The sequence below is a fragment of the Amblyraja radiata genome, chromosome 17 (genome assembly GCF_010909765.2).
Source record: "Amblyraja radiata isolate CabotCenter1 chromosome 17, sAmbRad1.1.pri, whole genome shotgun sequence".
Classification (NCBI taxonomy): domain Eukaryota; kingdom Metazoa; phylum Chordata; class Chondrichthyes; order Rajiformes; family Rajidae; genus Amblyraja; species Amblyraja radiata.
Genome location: NC_045972.1, coordinates 38,365,237 through 38,386,420, shown reverse-complemented (window position 1 = coordinate 38,386,420; position 21,184 = coordinate 38,365,237). Strand labels below are relative to the sequence as shown.

The 21,184-nt window shown below is 38.1% G+C and overlaps 1 protein-coding gene across 7 annotated transcripts in view; it reads right to left on the bottom strand.

The window, feature by feature from the left end:
- LOC116982783 overlaps positions 1-21,184 on the bottom strand; it is a 106,721-nt gene that overhangs the window by 35,773 nt on the left and 49,764 nt on the right. For 6 of the 7 annotated variants that reach the window (XM_033036221.1, XM_033036222.1, XM_033036223.1 and 3 more), the window contains 2 exons: positions 18,538-18,729; positions 1,714-2,720 (listed from right to left, as the gene is read on the bottom strand). In XM_033036221.1, the coding sequence (XP_032892112.1) occupies positions 1,714-2,720; positions 18,538-18,729 (1,199 nt within the window). The remainder of the gene's footprint in view (positions 1-1,713; positions 2,721-18,537; positions 18,730-21,184) is intronic. The other variant, XM_033036227.1, reaches the window with a different exon arrangement.

Here is a 21,184-nt window from a genome sequence, read left to right as displayed (position 1 = left end):
ATTACTAATTAATCTGTGAATCTGGGAGATTTATATTTTGTTGTTTCTCACATGGAACCTTATCTAAAGTCAATATATATATATATATATATATATACCAGAGATTTATTTGGGTTGGTTCAATATTGCGTGATAAATTGGAGTTGTTTCTCACAGAAGCAAAGGCTAATGGAGAGTTTTTTTAAATTATGATAAAAAATATAAAGTAAATGAAGGAAAATTCCAGAGGTTGCACAGTTGATATTCAGATTGGAGCTTGAGTAACTGCAAAAGAACCAGAAGGGACAAATGCATTAACTTTAAAAAAAAACAGAAATGGGTAAAATGTATCATGTAAATGCTGTGGCAGAAACAGGTTCAATAGGAGCTTTCAAGAGGTAAATGGATAAGTAAAGAGGAAAACAATGCAGGACTATTGAGTACAGTTTGTCTGAGTTTAGCAAAATTCTGCTGCTTTAGTATATTAACTTCTGATCAATTTTTATTCTCTGTTGATCTTTAAGCACTACAACGGATAGTCCGTTTCGTGTGAGACGAGAATGATGTAACATTTCTCTCATTTATTGGCACCAGCTTTATAAATCGGTAGTGGGTGAGAACTACAAGGTTTCCTGCTGTGAACAATTCTATTAGATTTTATTATCCCAATTATACCTTTTACTCTGTCGGAGCTTTAAAGCTCTTCATTATTGACACCTAGTTTGTTTTCACAATGAATCTGATAGGCAAGCACTGCACAAGTTTCCAAATATTCACTACTGTCTGTGAACCACATGATTCATGTTTAAATCAATGGAAAATAAACTAAGTTAATATCAAATGAGATATTTAAATTAGCATATTTAAAATGTGCCGTGCCATTTATCATTTTAAACTTACATGGAGTCACATATAGTTGTCAAGAAAAATGCACATCCTGTATTTTGGAATGTTCTATACCTGTGGACAATTATCTAAATTTAACTAAAAGGAACATAACCGCTGATTAATAAAAATACAAAGTTGACTATTTGATCAGTGATTGCACTTCATTCGGTGATACTGCAGAACACAGAAGCAAAGAACTCGGTTCAATCTAAAATTTGCGTTCAGCTACCAGTTTCAACCAGGTCATTCCTGAGTACAACTGACTATAGTCCCTAAAACAATGGGAGGTAATAAAATGTTGCATTCTTACTTCCAATCCCAATCCCAATCGAAGTTGATGTGAAATTAAGCATGTGGTCATCCATCAAAATGCTGGCTATGAGCTCACATTCAATGCTTGAATGAGTGCCTGACACTCACTATTCAGGTTTAGAAATTATGAATGATCTCTTGTTCAAAATATCAGAGAGCTTATCATATGAAAGAAGCCAGGATTTTCAAAGTAAGTTTTGGAGATTTTTTCCATGAGGGAGTTTCCTTTACAATGCCTCTTTCTCACTCACTCACAGGAATGAATCATAATCCTTGAGAAAATTGATTATTTTTTAAAACAGGATGGGTACAATCAATAGGGATACTACGCCAGAAAGTCACTGTACACAACCCTTAATATTTAGCTGTTATTCAGAACAAGTACACACAACATTCCATATATTTTTCTTGCATAATTTAGAGGAAACTGGGCTTAATTTAAAGGAAATAATTTCTTGCTGTGGTTGTCCTAGATGAACAATTTTCAATAAATGATTCATAATTTACATTACTCCTGGTGAATTTAATACCCACCTAACCTTAGCCTTGGACTCCAGTAAGGGAATATAACTTCTGAGACCTTCAGCTTGGTTTTCAGTCCAAATGAACAATGGTTGCTGCCTAGGGATGCAATGTCTATCCTGAAGTTCAGTGCTGCTCACTTCAAGTCCTTTAATAAACACTCCTGTGTTTCCACGCCTTGCAGATTCAACACTAGTTCTTTGGCATGAATTATATCTAAAAGTATCATTAGGTGAATAGTCAAGACTCTGTGCTTTCCGCAGTAGTTTTTTCTGATGTTGATTCTGAGCATCTGGCACTGAAAAGCATCTAGATTTTGTATGAGAAAAGTTAACATTGCTTTCACAGTTTGCTTCTTTATCAACAATACTCTGCCGTTGTTTGCAAGCCTCTGGTGTTGACCAATTAATTGATGCACAAAGTCTTCCTTCCATTTGTTCAAGGGCCTGGAAACAAGGAGTAGAATTTTTGCTGGGAATAGTTTCAGTTACACAAACTTTCTCATTATTTATGGTCCCATAACAAATGTCTGATGACAGTGATGAGAATTTGTCTTTCTTCCACCCACCACAATGCGCTGATCTGTTGCTCGGAGAATAAACACTATTGTTTGAACCTGCCATACCTTGTGCACCCTGTAACTTTAACACCACACCATCTGAATGTCTCCTGGGTCCTACACTAAAACTCTCATTTCTCATACTTTCAAGTTCAGAAGGCTTATGATCTGATGATAATGACTTTCTTGTCCGCAAAGCAGCTTCTAGTTTCTTTTCAAAGATGTGCTTTGTCTCTTGGCATTTGGACCAAGCAAACTTCCATTGTTTCATCCCCTTCTCATCTTTTAATTCACATGCCAATTCTTTCATTTCCTGAAACTTTTCATTTGGAATTTCAGGATGTTGACAATGATGATTTTCCAGATATTTTGCAACAGATCCACAGCGTTCTGGCGAATAGCAGTCATCCATACTGATGCATGCAAGGTACCGCATACCTTCTAGAGCCCACTCATAAGCCTGTAACAAACACAAATAAGCCTAATAACCAAACCAATATTAAAAAGCAACATTTCTCAAGACTGTTCATATCCATACAAAAAATGGTATGCAGAAAATAGTAATGTCATGTAGCATGAGATATGTTAGTGACTTTTAAAAAGGTTAGCACAAAATAATTATTAGCAGCACAATGGGTGACGGAAAATAAACTGAGAGGTTATTGGAGTAAATAACCATGTAAAAATGTATCCTGTAGTCACAGACCTGGAGACGTCTAGCTGATAGATTTTCCAAAAAAAAACTCATGGAGAAAGCAGCTTCAATTAAGGAATACTTTTTATATATTATATACAGTATAATTCCCATTCTGTAAGTGTAAAAAAACTTAAATTCAACTACTAACAATTTATAATACTCACTGCAAAATTAGTTTTTTCATCTGAAGGGTTTTATTTACCATGACAAACAAATCTCAAGTGAAATTACAAATGTGACCTTCTCTAAGCCATCCAGCATGTGCAATTTGTTTTACATCAGATATTCTTGTGATTAAAAAAAACATGTATATTCATTTTTTGGATGTGAGTGTCATTCATCTTGAGAAGGTTGCGGTGAGGGACTTCATGAATTGCTTCTGTTGTAAGTATGCTTTTCAGTAGGGAGTTCTCCGGGACTTAGATCCAGCAACAATGAAATAACTATACTGGATACGAACCAATTGTCATTTATTCTACCCAGTTCATACAGTATACTAAACAAAACTGCTAATCTCAGGATATTTTTGCCAAATGTATTAATGATACGTGACATAAAAATTATTTGGATATAGGCATCTAACAAACCATTATATTTCAACAAGTTTATGTTTAAAGGGCATGTCTGGCTAATCTGAGTATAAATTTTGCAAAGCATTTAACTTTATAAACTCTTACTAATTGTACCAAAGAGACAAATTAAATTTCCATGAACCTAATATTATTAATTGCATTTTTTATTAGAATATAAATGTCCTAGGATTGCATTAGTTTCCTCCTTGTGATGAAAGCCCCTATTCGTTGCTGGATTAAGGTTTCATGTATAAAATGAGTTTGCAAAGTATCAACCCCAAAGGACACAAGCCACAGCACAAAAACTATCGAGGTTGCACATTACATTAATCATAATATTGTAAACCTGCTGGTCTGGGAAGAGGTAAAATTAAGTTGGTACGTGCTTGTAGATTTAATCACATTATTAGACAGTTTGAGAAAAAATATTTTGCATGACCTGGGAATGCTTAATGTTGACACAGATGCCAAAATAAATCCAATTTGATTGGCACCAAAATTAAGAGCCTCAGGCAAAACACATGTAGAGAATAAGGTTGTTCCTTATTGAATGTTGAGAATTATAGGCATATAAATTATTTAAGAACTAATTAGGATCCTCTTCATATGAGAATCCTTCCAATGTACTTAGCTTTTTCTGCTTTCTAATCACCTTTCTGCACCATACAAACCATGTTTGCCACAGGTACACCACCATTTGTCCCATTTCTTTTCATTCTGTAAAAAATGTATCTTGGTGATTTTAACTAAACAGAGGCCATCGATGAGGTTGTGAGCACTGTATTTAAGAAATCTGTCCACCAAGTAGATAGAAGTTGCAATTAAACAAATGATTGTAAGATTTATTCTTGTTTTTTTCTGCACAAACACTGCATGACCTGCTCATTATTTCCCGTACTTTCTGTTTTGATGCTACAGCATATGATCTAAAAATTAATTACATCTGCCAATTACAAGGAAAACTGTCATACTGTTCAAAGTGCTGAACTCTTTATTCTGCGTGGCATCAGCAATGGCTGCCTCGCCAACAGTCCGCCTGTCCCTTCCTTCTTTGGTGTTTTATAGTGTTTCGATAGTTTTTGTGCTGTGGCTTGTGTCCTTTGGGGTTGATACTTTGCAAACTCATTTTATACATGAAACTTGTATCCAGCAAGTGTTAAATGTATATTTTAGTGTTCTTTAACTTGTTTTATGTGGGGGTGGGGGGAAACTTAAAAAAAAATATCTTACCTCGACGGAGAAGCGATTTTTTTCCATATCGTATCTCCGTCCGTACTACGGCCTAACATCGAAGAGTTGGCGGTCTTTGCTGGAGACCAACTTCGGGAACTCCAACCGCGGGAGCCTGCAGGACTTACTATCGTGGAGCTGGTGATCCCTTTTCAGGGATCGACCTCGGAACTCCAACCGCGGGAGCCTGCGGACTTTAACATCGTGGAGTTCGCAGTCCCTGGTTAGAGACCGACTTCTGGAACTCCAAGCCACAGGAGCTTTGAGCGCCCTGATCGGGGGAACTTCGAACACCCCAGCTTGGGGGCTTCGACCCCCCCCGACGCAGGAGCTTTGATCGCTCAACTGCGGATGGTTCGACTGCGCCGACCGCGGGAGAATAAAGAGGAAAGAAGATTAGACTTTATTACCTTCCATCACAGTGAGGAATGTGGGGAATCCGCTGTGGTGGATGTTTATGTTAACTTGTGTGTCGTTGCTTTTTTTTAGTATGGCTCAATCGAATATCACTATACCTTAATTGGTTCACGTGACAATAAAAGACCTTTGAAACCTTTGAAGTAGAAATTACATTCCAAAATTTCTTGGAGAAATATCATCAACATAAAGTATGAAGTAGTATTTGAACCAACATGCCTTACAGCACCAGTCAGACAGCCATCAACTCAAAAAACCTTTCATGGAAATTTTGACCCATTGCTCAACAAAAATATTTTCACTTTTTTTTCTTATCGCTGCCCATTTGCTACTGAAAACCTCCTTTGGTCAGCCTCCTAATCTTGAACCTAAGAAAATATCCTTAAATCTCAATGAAACATTTTGGAATATTTTTCTGGAGAAAATAGGCAGTTGATTTTATAATTGTGCAAAGGAAAATTTAGAAATATAGGTCATTGTGTTAGTAATTCAAAACCAAACCTGTTTTGTCATTACTTTTCAGAATTTTATCTGTAAAAGCGTAAAATGGAAAGTTTAAAATTTAAAAAAAAAATCTTATTGCACCATGACACAATTAAACTTTTGTGTAACTTCTCTTTAAATTGTGTTACTAAAGTGGTGTAAATATTTGTCCTCTAAGTAAAATATTGAACCACTTACTGGGTTGATAATAATCAAAGATAACGAACATGATTTGAAAAAACGCCATCAAATTGTACTTTATATATAATGAATGTACGAAGAAAAAAATCAGATCTGAAGTAGTGATTGCTTAAAATTAGCGGCAATAAAAAACATGGGAACTTTAATTTGTTCAATGGTAATTAAATCAACTTTTAAGTGATATAATCTAGAATAAATTGAGTTTCTAATGCTTATTCACCACGTTGAAATAAGAGGCTAGACACAGCCCTCAGTCCTAAAAACCAGTAAATAAACAGATCTGTGAAGCATTTGGGAGATCTGCCTAGCAGATGGTGTGGCAAGGGGGGAGAATCTAACATGGTGTGAGAAATTACTGGGAGGGAGGGATTGAGAAATACGGGAGGCAGAGATTCTTAAGTATAATTATTCAATCATTCATGAATCACTATCTTTTGATGTACAAGTTGCACTCTGGCAGTTACGATCTAATATTATATAAATAAAAATGGTGGATTCTTCTATACTTACACCGATGATTACTTTTGAAGATATTTACTAATATAAGTACTGATTTCAAGTAACGATAGATTTCTCAACATTGAAAACAAAATTGAGAGGAATAAGATCTACTTAAATTAGTTTTAAAGCTCTCCAAGCCATTCGTGTTCAGGATTCATGAGTAACCCCCACAGTGACTTGCGACATTTATATTCGCAGAATGGAATTCCGTATGACAAAGAAAATAAAAAGTGACTTTATTTCCACTTCAACAATTAAATTTTTGCCCAGGCCACCTATCATAATAAATTAGATTTTAATATTATCAAATTCTTTTGGAACAAAGATTTCAACTTCCAGTCTATATATTACATCCATCCATTCAGTTTCACAAATGATTATTACGTCATATCCACATGGAATGTATAGCCTAATATTTAAACGGAATGTTGGCTATACTGACATTAATCATTTCATGGGTGTAGATAATTTTCTGTGTAAATTTAACTTTGTTCATTGTAAATCAAAATCAAAAGCAATAGTGAAAAATGCAGTTCACCAGAAAATTCAGTTCACATTACAAGCAAAATAAATGCAATATAACAGTAATGTACTAAAAAAAGCATAAGAAAATATAAGAAATTACTGTGCGTAAAATGCAAAATAATTAGAAATTAGATTTTGCAGGCGAAAATGCAAACATTGTAAACAGAATAATACTTCAAACCATCCAAGCTACTGACTTAACCATTCTTTGTTTGTAAATCAGTTTTAAAATTATTCTTTCTCATTTTCCAAATGACCAATTTTTTTAGCTCAACGAACCTAAGTGGGGGCCCTGACTGATGGAGCATCCATTCACAATACAACGCAGTCTAAATTTGAGGTGTTTGATGTTCTAAGCACTAAGAATCTCTGATACAACATTTTTGCTACCTTTTAAAAAAATCTATACTGTAATGAGAAAAAAAATCCATTCGCTTTCAAATGTAATTTCTAACGAAAACAATTTTGTTCATCTTTCAATGTAGTCTTAGTACAAAGCTCCTTTAAAAAATATAACAAAAGTTGATTTGAAATATACAGATATGGCACACTTACATTGGTGATTTGTTTTGTACACATTATTTAAATGAATAGTCCTTTTAAAAAAAAAAAGAACTATTTAAAACAAAACAAATAGAAGTTATTCTACGTGACAAAAGTCCACTTGCATAGTATAATAAAGATCAAAGGTTTTGCAAAACACAAATAGTTACCCCAAAAAATGCTCAGTCATGTTTCTATTAAAAAAATAATATAATCCAATCTACTGCATACAGCAATTCCTTCTGTCAATGGGTAGCTATTTTATAACACTTAAATACATTTAAAGATGTCACGTAAATACAAACATGCTCCAACCTCCACACATCTACAAACTGGTTTCAGTCCTGGATTCAATCAGATTCCTTCTGCTGTGCATGCTATCATCCAGAAAATGTGCTAACCTAGCTCCCTATGAGTCCTGCTGTATTCATAGGCAAATGCTAGGTTAAATACCAGATGGCCTTCCTTCACCAACTAATAGAAAAGGGATGGGGAGGGGGTGGAAACGTTTTCTGCTTCAACACTACAAAACTACAGAACAATGTAGCATGAAATAAAAGTACAGCACTGGAATTTTAACTGGCTGCAGCTCAGGAGTCACCAATATCTCAACATTCAAGAAATATTTAACAAAAATCTGAATGATATTCAATCCTAAACTAAGGTTGAAGATAGGAAATGTTGTGGAGACAGAAATATATATTCACTTTTAGAAGATTTAGGAGGTAATGTGCATTACCTAGACGTGAAAGACAAGGAGTAAAGGGCCTGTCCCACTTAGGCGACTTTTTAGGTGAGTGCAGGAGACTCTGCGCTCGCCTCATGATCGCTGGTGGTCTCTGGTGAGTCTCCTTCATGGTCGCGAGGAGATCCCGCATTCTGGGAACTAGTCGCAGCCTCAGTATGATCGCAGCAAATTTGCTGCGACCAATAATTGGTCGCCATGGAGAAAATCGATACTTTTGTAGTCGTGCGTGCAGTGGTAGTGGGTTTGCCATGTCATTGTAGGCAGTCGAGGTAGTCGTAGGTAGTTTTAATCTCCTTTGCTGACCGGGCATTTTCATTAGCTCATTGGGGAAAGAAACCGTAAGCACGAGTTTTCAGAACCAAGGAAAACCGACCGGTAATGTTAAATGCCCGCTAAACTTCACAGCTGTGTATCTCTGGCTTATTAAAAGTTGTCTGACTTCTTAAAAATGTCTCCACTCCTACGCCCCCCTTCTCCCCCCCCCCCCCCCGCTCTTTTAAAAGTCTTACCGTACACTGTGCTAGCCGTCTTTAACCTTCCTGTTCATCGCGGCGGGTGTCTGTATAACCTTGGCTTTGCACCGTGTGACTTTTAACCAGCACTCCCCCGCCTTCCCTGGTCCCCGCCGTTGCGATGTGTGTGTGTGTGTGTGTGTGTGTGTGTGTGTGTTCCACTCTGACAGTCGCCGTTCCAGTTCACGGTTTTTCAGGCGAGTGCCGCGAGCTAGAAGGTCGCAGGCAGTCCACTGAAAAGTCGCCTAAGTGGGACAGGCCCTTAACACAGTTATTCATTTGAACTTTTCTGATATTTAGCAAAATTTGGAACAGTATATAAATTCATACAATGGTTTATAGTAATCACAACAGCAATGTTTCTTAATGCTTATATTTGGTAAAATCCTTTCTCTAAATTCAGCTTTAATTAACTAAAAACTATGACAGAATATTCCCTTTGTTACCAATCCCTTTGTTGCTGATTTTGAAAAATACCAAACATATATGTCACTGATTCATTTATTTTGGTCACTGAGAGCCATTCGCTATTTCAATTTATGAAACTGTGACTAATAATTTATCAATCAATGCAGCTAAAGGTCAGAATTAATTGTCAGTTACTCTTTCAGAGTGGCACAGATTTAACAGAGGTAAAAATCTTGGCCAGGAATTCAAATCCATAACCTGACACATATGTGTAGGAAAGAACTGCAGATGCTGGTTTAAGTCTGAAGAGGGGTCTCGACACGAAACGTCACCCATTCCTTCTATCCAGAGATGCTGCCTGACCCGCTGAGTTACTCGAGCATTTTGTGTTAAGCTTGACACATAACAAAGTTAGTTGGGCTGACCTTACATTCATGTCACTTTCCAGGCACACCATGACAGATGATCACGTGAAGCAAATGATCATGTATCCAAACTTATTACAGTCATAGAGAAATACAATATGGAAAGTAGCTCTATGGCCCAAGTCCACACAAATAGTCAAGCATCCATTCGTGCACTAATTCTACCCTAACCCATTTTATTCTTCTAATCTTGCTATCAATTCCAACCCAGTCAAAAAAAATTACAATGGCCAATTAAGGATGTAAGAGGAAACAGGAGTAGCCGGAGAAAACCCATTCAGCCACTGGGAGAACATGGAAATCCACACAGACTGCACTGAAGGTCAAACTCAAACTTAGATCTCTGATGTGAGAAACCCCTTTGCCTGAATTTAACCTCAAGAGTCAATTCAACAGTGTTTAATGAAGACTGGAAATTTAGGAGGTGTAGGAGGTATTGGCAACGGAACAAATTATTTAAAAAAAGACACACAATTCTGGAATAACTCAGTAGGCCAGGCAGCAATTCTGGAGAACATGGATAGGTGAACGCAAAGGAGTGGAAATAAAATCCACGTTTAACTAAATTTATACTTGCAGAGTATTTATCTTTTGACCATGATCTGCGTTGGAGGTCATTGATACAATTTATAACTTGGGGTATCCAAATAGGAGCATCTGCTCTGCCTACTCAGCTACAATATATGCATCAAAGAACTAAGCGCATGTGGCCTCACAATATGATTTAATTTTCCATGTTTCAGTTCTGCCATCTTTGCAATTTCTCTAAGCAGCAGTGAGTGAAACATAAATAGTTTTACTTCATTTCCACCAAGAACTGGTTCATTGATTGATCAAATTCATTCTACTAAAGGTCATTACAGCTAACACATAGATACTTCTCTGAATGCATACTACACTGCCAGGTCTTATAAATGAGATCCATTTTTTGAAACATTGTACTTTGAAATCATTGGATAGATAATCATAAAATTTTAGTCCAGTGGGCCAAAATAGCCAGATTTATACACCATAATAGGCGAGATGATTACTATTCAAACATTTAAAATAAATGTTTATCTAGTGAATCACTTGTGAGTTTGCATTCTACCGTTAGATTACTCAGACATAAACACATGCAGCAATTAACAGATAGGGTCACAGTTGTCATTATTTCTACCACATAATTCTAAATTATTTAAACAGTAACTTCCATCCACAATTTGAACAGCTCGATATTTTTAATCTAATGTTCCTGCCTGAAAAGGATTACGGGCAAAAAACATAATTTGTCATTTTGTTAATCAGGTTAGCAGCTAACTACATCTTAGAGACATTTCTTAGCAACTGGTCCAATATTGTATTCCCATTATAGAGCTTGAAATGGTGGACAGCAGAAAAAATGTTTGTGGAGCTTACTTCAAAAATGCAACCTTCCCAGCAATTCCTGGAAACCCCTGGCCCAAGTTAGATCTGAGAAAGGAGAACTCTGAGAAAGAAGCTCATCATATATAGTGAAAGACTAGACTAAGTGGGACCCGTTGGGTTTCCAGAGGGCTAGTATGGACATTGTGGGCCGAATGGATTCTTGGGCTGGCAGCTCAGTCACTCAGGCCTGGTGGGCTGGCAGCTCAGTCACTCAGGCCTGGTGGGCTGGCAGCTCAGTCACTCAGGCCTGGTGGGCTAGCAGCTCAGTCACTCAGGCCTGGTGGGCTGGCAGCTCAGAAACTGCCAGAAATTCTGCCCAAAACAGGTGAGAGACTGTCGTTTTTCATCTTTTTCTGCAGATCACAGCAATGAAGGAGGAAAGTTTATCCTGGCCTGGATCTCACAGGGAGCCAATGAAGGGAGGGAGAAAAATACTGGGGTGCGTTTTAATACTTGCAGGGGGAATACTTACTGATGGGCCGAAGGGACTCCTCCTGGGCAAGCACAGGCCTGATGGGCCGAAGGGGCTCTTTAAATAAAATTTAAAAAATCAGTGAAATCTCAGTGAAAGGCACTTTTTCTAGACTTTTCCTGGCCTAGCACAGGCTTTTGGGCCAAAATGCTCCTCCTGGGCTAATACGGGCATTTTGGGCAAAAAGGACTGGTTTCTTGGCTAATAGGGGCCTTGTGGGACAAAATTAGTGGTTTCAGGCAGGACAAACAACTCATTTCATTTCATTTCCATTTCAATTTCAAGCACAGGGCAGGACAAACAACTCATTGCATTTTAATTTCATTTCCATTTCCATTGCAGTTTCAGGCAGAGGGCAGGCCAAACAGCTCGTTGCATTTTCATTTCATTTCCATTTCCATTGCAGTTTCAGCAGAGCGCAGGCCAAACAGCTCATTGCAATTTAATTTCATTTCCATTGCAGTTTCAAGCACAGGGCAGGCCAAACAGCTCATTGCATTTTCATTTCATTTCCATTTCCATTGCAGTTTCAGGCACAGGGCAGGCCAAACAGCTCATTGCATTTTCATTTCATTTCCATTTCCATTGCAGTTTCAGTCAGAGGGCAGGCCAAACAGCTCATTGCATTTTCATTAAAGGCTAACAAATAATTTCTTGCAAGTATATTGCAGACTCACAGTTCAGTTGATTCACAGCTTAGAATCAGAGTTGTGGCCTCTCCCTCACGCTCTTCCAGAGTGACTGACTCACGTCCAGGCATCCGGGGTTTTATAGTACAGCCCCACCCCCACCCCCGGAAGGGGCGTTACATTTATCGTGGTGATTGACATGTGAGAGGACCAATCAGCTTATCTCAATATTTATTAAACATTATTAATTTTTATTTTTCATCGATCGGAAAAATCCTCGGGTTGCCTCAGCAGAGGAGGACTGTGAGTAAGATGGCCAAAAATCATCGCGATATAAGGTAGCGTTTTTTCTAAAATCAATATACAGCGCAGACAGGAAGTGGTCAAGATGAGACTTTTAGTTAGATAGAAGATATTGTTTTGAGAAAAACATTTTTCACACAGAGAGTGGTGAATCTCTGGAACTCTCTGCCACAGAAGGTAGCTGAGGCCAGTTCATTGGCTATATTTAAGAGGGAGTTAGATGTGGCCCTTGTGGCTAAAGGGATCAGGGGGTATGGAGAGAAGGCAAGTACAGGATACTGAGTTGGATGATCAGCCATGATCATATTGAATGGCGGTGCAGGCTCGAAGGGCCGAATGGCCTACTCCTGCACCTATTTTCTATGTTTCTATGTAAGATGTGCTTCTCCTTCCAAACTATCCATCTCCAGCTTGGCCAGGCACCGTCTGTCCCACGTGACAAAATTTGCTGGGGTCCTACACTGGCCTCTTCAATCATCCCAAACCCATGGCGTTCTAACCTCAGACCTCATCCTCTAAGAAGATATGTTAAATTGAAGTTGAGCAGGAAAATAAAGCTGCGCCTGCATCTCTTTACAAATCAGTGCGTACACTTGGTAGAGTAAACACCAAGTAAGGCACACCACCATCAGAACTCACTCCTCCTGCATCCACAAACATTACCTTATTACCCCACTCTGACCTTTAACCACTACAATGTACACAAAGAAGAAAGCAGTTTTTGCTTTTATTTGAATACTACTAACGGGACACATTTTAAAATACCTTACATTTAGATGAAAGCCTTTTTTTTAAACTTATTATGAACATGTGTAACACTTTCAAGCATCTGAGTCTACACCATTTATCTTAGAGAGTAACCACGAAGTAACTAAACTAAATTAAGTGAGTAAGCGAGTTCGGTATTCCGACTGCCCAGGTCAAAGGTCACTATGCATAAGCAGCCCTGGAAAGCAGTGCATCAGTGGACCTTCAATTCGTCCGTTTTTTCTAGCTTTGATTCTTCTAGTTAAGAAAATACTGCGTTCAAACTGTGGAATAGTTGTATTTATTGTTCCTTTGTTAAAAGCTAAGATTATTTCGTTGTTTTTATTGATTTAATATGCTTTGGTGAGTGAGCGAGATCATGCTCGTCCGTGGTCGGTGTCGGGCCCGAGTCTGTTGAGTTGCTGCTGGGCTATCCCCATCCCCTCCCGGGTGTCCGGAGGTGGCCCGAAGTGTCGGGCCAGGCTTGCAGCTGGCACAGGAATGGGACTAATTGCTGCAGCGCTTTGTGTGTATGGCTGGTGCTCGGCTTTCGCGGGCGCCGGAGGGGTTGGCCGCTGGCGGTCTCCGGCCCGTCGGGGAGCGGGGTTGGGCTGGAGTTGGCGCTTCTTCTCCGCGCTGGCTGTGGGCCTGGTGCTGCTTCTGTCGTCAGTATGAGGCTGTCGGTTGGCCCGGCGGGAGTTGAGCTGGGGTTGGCTGAAGAATTCCATTGCCTTGAAATTACCAGAATAGTGAAAGACAATGGAATTCTTCAGCCAACCCCAGCTCAACTCCTGCCGGTCCAACCGATAACTTCAGATCGACGACACCAGCGGCCCCAGGCCCACAGCCAGCGCGGTGAAGAAGCGCCAACCCCAGCCCACCCGCTCCCCTTATGCATAGTGACCTTTGAACTGGGCATGCGCAGTTGGAATACCAAATTCACTTATTGCTGAATTATTGACTCAGTTTGCCATGGTTTGAGTTTTTTTTAAATGATATACTCAAGATTCCCTCTGTACAAATTTCTGTAATGACAAATAACAGCTTACATAGAACTGGAAGCATTTATCTTCATAGCTCTTGGAGACTCTTAGAAATTTACGTCTCTCATACAACCATGCACAAATGCAGAATTTCTGAAATCCCTCTCAGCTAAATGGACGTAATTTCCGTACTGTATTCTGTTGTCGGACTCCACATGGAATCAAACCAAATTCATACATTTCCCAACACTTATGCTGAAGATATGTCTATTCATTGTAACCTTTTGGGAAAGCTGTTTGATTAATTAAAGCCATAAAGCAAGTGTTGTCCAGGGGATTTTTGACATTTTGGAGCTGGCTTTGTGGGTAAAGTTACTGATTTAAGAAATGCAAAACAGAACTACCGATCTTATAGATGGGGATCTGACAAAGAAAAGTGGCTCTCCAATTCCAGAAGAGCCAGAGACAGTACATGTGCAGAAATTAACAGTATTATAATTGTGTTTGTGTAGCATTGAACTACTGCATTACTTTGCATAGTTAGAAAATTAATAGATTATTTGCCTATATTGAGAATTTTTCTAGGGGTCCATCAGATAGAATTGCAAAAAGAGACTGCGAATGAATTACAACATTTTCAATTGTTGGTAAATATTGCAATAAAATCCTTGATTATTCCAGTCAAACAAGTATGTCAGATTGAAATAACTTATGAATAAAAAAGACAACAGAATGGCTATACAATATGTCCTTCCGGATTTTACAACACTTTTTATCGATGAGTTAACACCCTGCACATAAACCACATCTGAGCTAAGCAACATTTGTACCTGACCCACCTCACTGACTGTCTAGTCACCACACTTTCTGCTCCATCACCTACACTTATGTCAAGTAAGCAGACTATTCATCAGAGAGACCCCACACAGTGCGGTGGTGGAGCAGAGTGTGCATTGGCCAGCCATGCCATGGCAAGCCCCCAACTTACGGCTGTCAAAAAGCCAAGATCTTTTGTAACATAAGGCATTCTCTCCAGAAATGCTGCCTGTCCCCGCCCGCTGAGTACTCCAGCATTTTGTGTCTACCTTCATTTGTAACATAATAATAATAATAATAATGGATGGGATTTATATAGCGCCTTTCTAATACTCAAGGCGCTTTACATCGCAAGGCGCTTTACGTATTCAAAGAAAAACTAACATTAATGATTTGATTACCACTTTTAAATTGTACATTTTAAACACTTTAAAGATTAAAAGAAAAAACAAAAACTACTTAAATTATGGTTCCCAATTGTTGCATTGATTTATGTTTTTAATTTTGTACATTCATGAAAAGCTGGAATTTTGAATAGAAACTTTCACAATAGCTTCTGAAACTCACTTTCAGAATTTGGATAACCTCTGTTGTTAAAACCTTGGACTCTGGAACTGTTACTAGACCTCGTACACTGGCGCTAGCGTCCCGCCCCCCCCCCCCCCATTCTCGTCCCCACCTATGAATGTGATAGGTGGGGACGAGATGCCTTTGGATCAGGTTAAATGGATGTAATAGATTTCATTACTCTTCTCAAAGCAGTGAAGATTTCAAGGCCAGTTTTAATTCAGCGACAATTTACTTTTGCTTTTTACCTGATTGTTTGCCACATTCGTTCTCCTAATAGCGATTACACCTCAATAATAATCAAGATTCTTTAGCAAGGAAAAAACTTAATTTTTTTAATCTTTCAGTAGGAACACAATACCGAACTAGAGCACAAAAACATTGTATGTGAACGTACAATGTATGGAATAACAGGGCACAGAGAGTTCAAATCTCATCCCAGGTTTCCAGGGAGACAATAAACAGCTGCAAAGCATTTCTGCAGTGGAACGGATGAAAAGTGGTCACGAAAGCTATGCAAAGTAATTATTTCACTATTCCTCATGGCAGATACAAAGTAACTTGGGCAGCAGGCTGGAGCTAATTGCCTAGCTGTCAACCTTGCTTAATAGTGGCCAAACAAGTGAAAAAATAATGCAGTGTTGTAATACTTTTATGTTAATAAATTATAACATCACAGCTTAATTTTTGGTGCTCATGACAATAAACTAAAAAGATGCACCCAATACTTCAAAAGTATTAGAAGGTACACAAAAATGCTGGATAGACTTAGTGGGGGAGGCCACTTCAAAAGTATTGTTCTTTTTAATTCATCTCTACATAATTAAATCTTTACCCTCTACTGAGAGAAGAAAGATTTAGGAATTTGAGGGGCAACTTTCAGGGGGACACAGAGGATGGTGTGCATTTGGAACGAGTTGCCAGAGGAGGTATTTGAGGCAGGTCTCATAACAACATTTAAAAAACATTTGGACAGGTACATGGATAGCAAAGTTTTGGTGGGATATGGGCAAAACATGGCCAAGTGGGACTAGAGTAGATGGGGCATCTTGGTCAGCATGGTTAGCAGCAGCGCAGAGGGAGAACAAGGAGGGAAGAGACAGAGACTAAGACTTTTGCCTCCATCACAGTGAGGAGGTGCTTGGTGAACTCACTGTGGTGGATGTTAATTTGTGTTTATTGTATGTTTTGTTATTTATTATTATTGTGTATGACTGCAGGCAACGAAATTTCGTTCAGACCGAAAGGTCTGAATGACAATAAAGGAATCAAATCAAATCAAAAAAATCAAAGTTAGGGGGAATCAAAGGGCCTATTTACCTGCTGTGTGGCTCTATGACAAATTCATCTTAGCTTTTAAAAAGTTCATCGTAACACAGGAGGGCATTGCCTATTGATTCTTTGCAGGCTCTCTGGAGAGCAATCCATTCAGTCTCATTCCCCCACTAATATCTCTGCAACCTCATAAGTTTATTTTTTGAAGCATTTAACCATTTTCCTTTTAAAATTAACAACCATCCCCACTCACAAACAGCAAGTTCAAAATCATTATCACTCACCAAGTAAAATATCTCTTCCTCATATTGCCCATGTACCATCCAAATCCTTAGATCAGTATTCCCTAGTCCTTGTGCCTTCAGCTTCCTACGCCTTTTACCAATTAATTCCTCAATGTAATGAATTACAAAGCACATTCTTGCCTAGGACAATGTACTAGCATTGACTACTATTACCTCTTGTGTCTTTTTCCCCATGCGCCTTTTGTCAGTTTCAATCTGTAATAATTCTTGATGAAAATTATGAAAGTATAATCGTGTTGTCAGCAGGTTTGAGAATTATATATGTGATTACACAGAAGCTAAGCAAATCAATTATTTTACACTGGTTTTGTTTGGGGGCAGTGTGTTGGTGAGAATTTATGCTCTACTTCAATTATTAAAACAGTATCCAACCTCAAATTTATTGCACCGTGGATAATTAAATTGTCCATCTTGCAACTTTCAAACGTTTAAAAATTAAGCTAAAACACATTCAGTGCAATGGTGTAGAATTTGCACGGAATATTCATATTTGGTCAATCTTTGTGTGCTTTAGTATAGTGGGAAAATGGAATCTTAGGGTCAAAGAACACTAATAGTTACAACATTATATAAAATGACACCTGATATTACACATCAGTATTAGAAGTGTTCTCTAAATGGAATTAAGAACTTTGAAGTGGTTAAAAAGTAACCAGAAGCAAGATCTGATTTTCTTTGTTGACAAAGCAATAAACACGCATGCAGCTGCCAGAGTGCAAAGATTGTGTTATAACACTTTCTTCTCATTAACTTCAGCAATGGTTCAATATGCATCATTGTGGTGAATATGAATCATTGTGGTGTTGTAATCAGCGGTACAACCCTTAATTGCAACATCTATTGTGGAAGGAAGGACTATTGCAACATCTATTGTGGAAGGAAGGAAGGAAAAGAAAATGAAGCAAATTGACACGTACAAATGGCAGTATAAAGTATTATAGGCAGAACTCAATACTTACCAGAATACCAGTGTTTTCCTTTTAGTTTCAAAAGGTGATTGTACATATGGATGATGGTGATTGCCTGCTGTAATTTTGGCAGATGAAATGAATAACCTCCATAAAATAGTTAATAAGATTACCTCAGAGGTTTTTCCATCAAATATGCCCAGGAAACATATGAAAAAAAACATCCTTACCATTTCATGTTGCTTGTTGCAATATCAAATAGCATATTGATTTAATGGTTAAGACATTTTTGTACTAGGTTACATAACATCTTTAATTTTAGATCACAAGCACTGGGTGAGAACATATTAACTTAAATTGCTTCCCCCTCTCCCATCCTACCTTCCTTAGTTGTCTTGACAAGATACTAAGCTGCAACAGATACTGACAACAAAAGGACCATCCCACTGAAGTTTATGATCACAGATTTTGAATATGATTCATCCTTATTAAATACTGGTTAATTGTTGTTTGAGTTTATTGAATAATTTACATATTCCCAGTTAACCACTAAAATGTTCTTTCTATAATCACTAAAATAAACTAAGTAGCACTTCTACGCACCTTGTCAAAAAATTCATATAACAATAAAGTCTTGTCAATCTTCTGTTTGCTTTCATCCAGGTTCTCTGCAAATTCTCCAAACTGCTTTTTGTATGCCAGCAGCTTGCTTTCAAAAGCATGCAATTCCAACGATTTAAAGTCATGCCGCTGTTCCAACTTCTTCATGAGATCCCTGCCTTTCCTACAATACCTCTACAACAAAAGGAGGCCATATATCAAAAGTGAAGCACCATCGAATTATCAACAACTACTATGTTCCTGAGAATCAACTCTAGTAAAGGAAAATGAGCTGATTTCTTTATTTTGTACTCATATAATTATATTTATGCATCTTATTTTAGTTAGCACAGCTCAGACAATAAAAATTTTCACACACGAGTTAAATACTTGTAGTTAAATGTGAAATGCATGGAAGTTGTATTTTAATTCACTAAAACCTGAACCCTAAAGATCCCTACAAACTGCAATTGAAACTACGTGAGGAATGTAGTCAGAGAAATTAATAGAAATCAATGTTTTAATTATAAGGAGCAAAAGATTTTACTGGAATGCTTACTTTCAGGATTCTGAAATTGAACTGCTTTGTAAATTAGTACATTAATACTCCACTGATATTTTCATTGACAAAACAATGGGGAAAATAATAGCAAAAAAAAGGGCGAAATGGTGTCAGAAGCAGAAAGAATATAGATCTCTAATTTTGTCAGGAAAGATTGCACAATATGCAAGTGTTCTAACTCAAATGTGTCAATTTTCCACTTTCCAGTAACGTTGCAAGATTTAAGTCTTGAGATTTCTATTCTGCACCTGAAGTGAATCAGTGACAAACTCATTAGGGAGAACTTCTTCCTCTATAGGACATGCTGCTCAATTCTTTCCAACCCACTGAAGATAAACAAAAAAATGCTGGAGTAACTCAGCGGGCCAGGCAGCATCTCTGGATAGAAGGAATGGGTAATGTTTCGGGTCGAGACCCTTCCTAAGGCCCGAAACTTCACCCGTTCCTTCTCCAGAGATGCTGCCTGTCCCGCTGAGTTACTCCAGCATTTTGTTGTCTATCTTCGGTGTAAACCAGCATCTACAGTTCCTTCCTACATCTTTCTATCCCATATTCGCTTGGTAGAGATATATATGGAAAATCCTTTTTGGCTCTGCATTCCAAAGTTGTGTAACACGAAGCAACGAGATTGCCATGGTCACTTGGTATTAGACTATTAGATGACGTAATGCCAAAGCCCCATTCTGACATGATCAGACACGCTTTGTCAAATTGTAAAGCTAGGGAAGGAGCATTGCCTTCTGTCAAGGAAATTAAGAGTTTTTACATGCATCTTACATCATGGTATTCAAAAAATGTTAATGTAAAACAATTCTTTGTCTTCTCTATTCTGCAGCCTGTGAATCTACATGCAAATGAATGAGGGCTCCTATCCTACATTTTATCTAACCTACCTGAAGACCAGAGTATCACGTCCCTGTGTAATCAGAGAAGAAAAAGACTAATAAAGGGCTAAAACTTCTACGATTTACCCACTTACAGGTAGCCTCATTTTGTTCTAAAATTTTAGAGAATTTTAAAAGCAACCCTGTCTGTACACAATGTTATTTTTACTTTGATCAGACAGTTCTTTTGAAAACCTAGCTGAATTTATTAACACTCATTTTAATTAACGGTAGTATTAATTAACGATTTACCATGCCAAGAGATTCAAGTGTAAATTACTACCAAATCTGATTAACAGCAATATCCTGAAGCAACAAAGAGATCATCCAGTACAATTAAGAAACATTTACATAATAGATGTGTCATGTGGCACAGGATGAGCCGAGCTGGGGGGGGGGGGGGGGATTGCTGCTGTGAAAAAAGGGGTGGTGAGGGGGAAATGAGATAATGGGCTGTTATGTCACCAGAATAACGTTAATGTAGAATCAATCAAAAGTATGTAACTAGCTGATTCAACTATCACTTTGAAAGCGTAAGAAATCTTACAGGATTTTATTTTCATTATGGTAGCAATTAAAGTAAACAAAAAAATGTTCAGTGAATGAATAAATGCATCAAGCACACCCAGTCAGAATATGGTTTATAGTCTTTTTAAATCATTTCCTCAGTGAACAAATAAACCATAATGTAGGTTACTATTCGAGGATGGAACTTTCAAGGATGTAACTAGTAGAGTGGATATGGGAGAACCAGTGGATATGTTATATCAGGACTTTCAGAAGGCTTTCGACAAGGTCCCACATAAGAGATTAGTATACAAACTTAAAGCACACGGTATTGGGGGTTCAGTATTGATGTGGATAGAGAACTGGCTGGCAGATAGGAAGCAAAGAGTAGGAGTAAACGGGTCCTTTTCACAATGGCAGGCAGTGACTAGTGGGGTACCGCAAGGCTCAATGCTGGGACCCCAGCTATTTACAATATATATTAATGATTTGGACGAGGGAATTGAATGCATCATCTCCAAGTTTGCGGATGACACGAAGCTGGGGGGCAGTGTTTGCTGTGAGGAGGATGCCAAGAGGCTGCAAGGTGACTTGGATAGGCTGGGTGAGTGGGCAAATGCATGGCAGATGCAGTATAATGTGGATAAATGTGAGGTTATCCACTTTGGTGGCAAAAACAGGAAAGTAGACTATTATC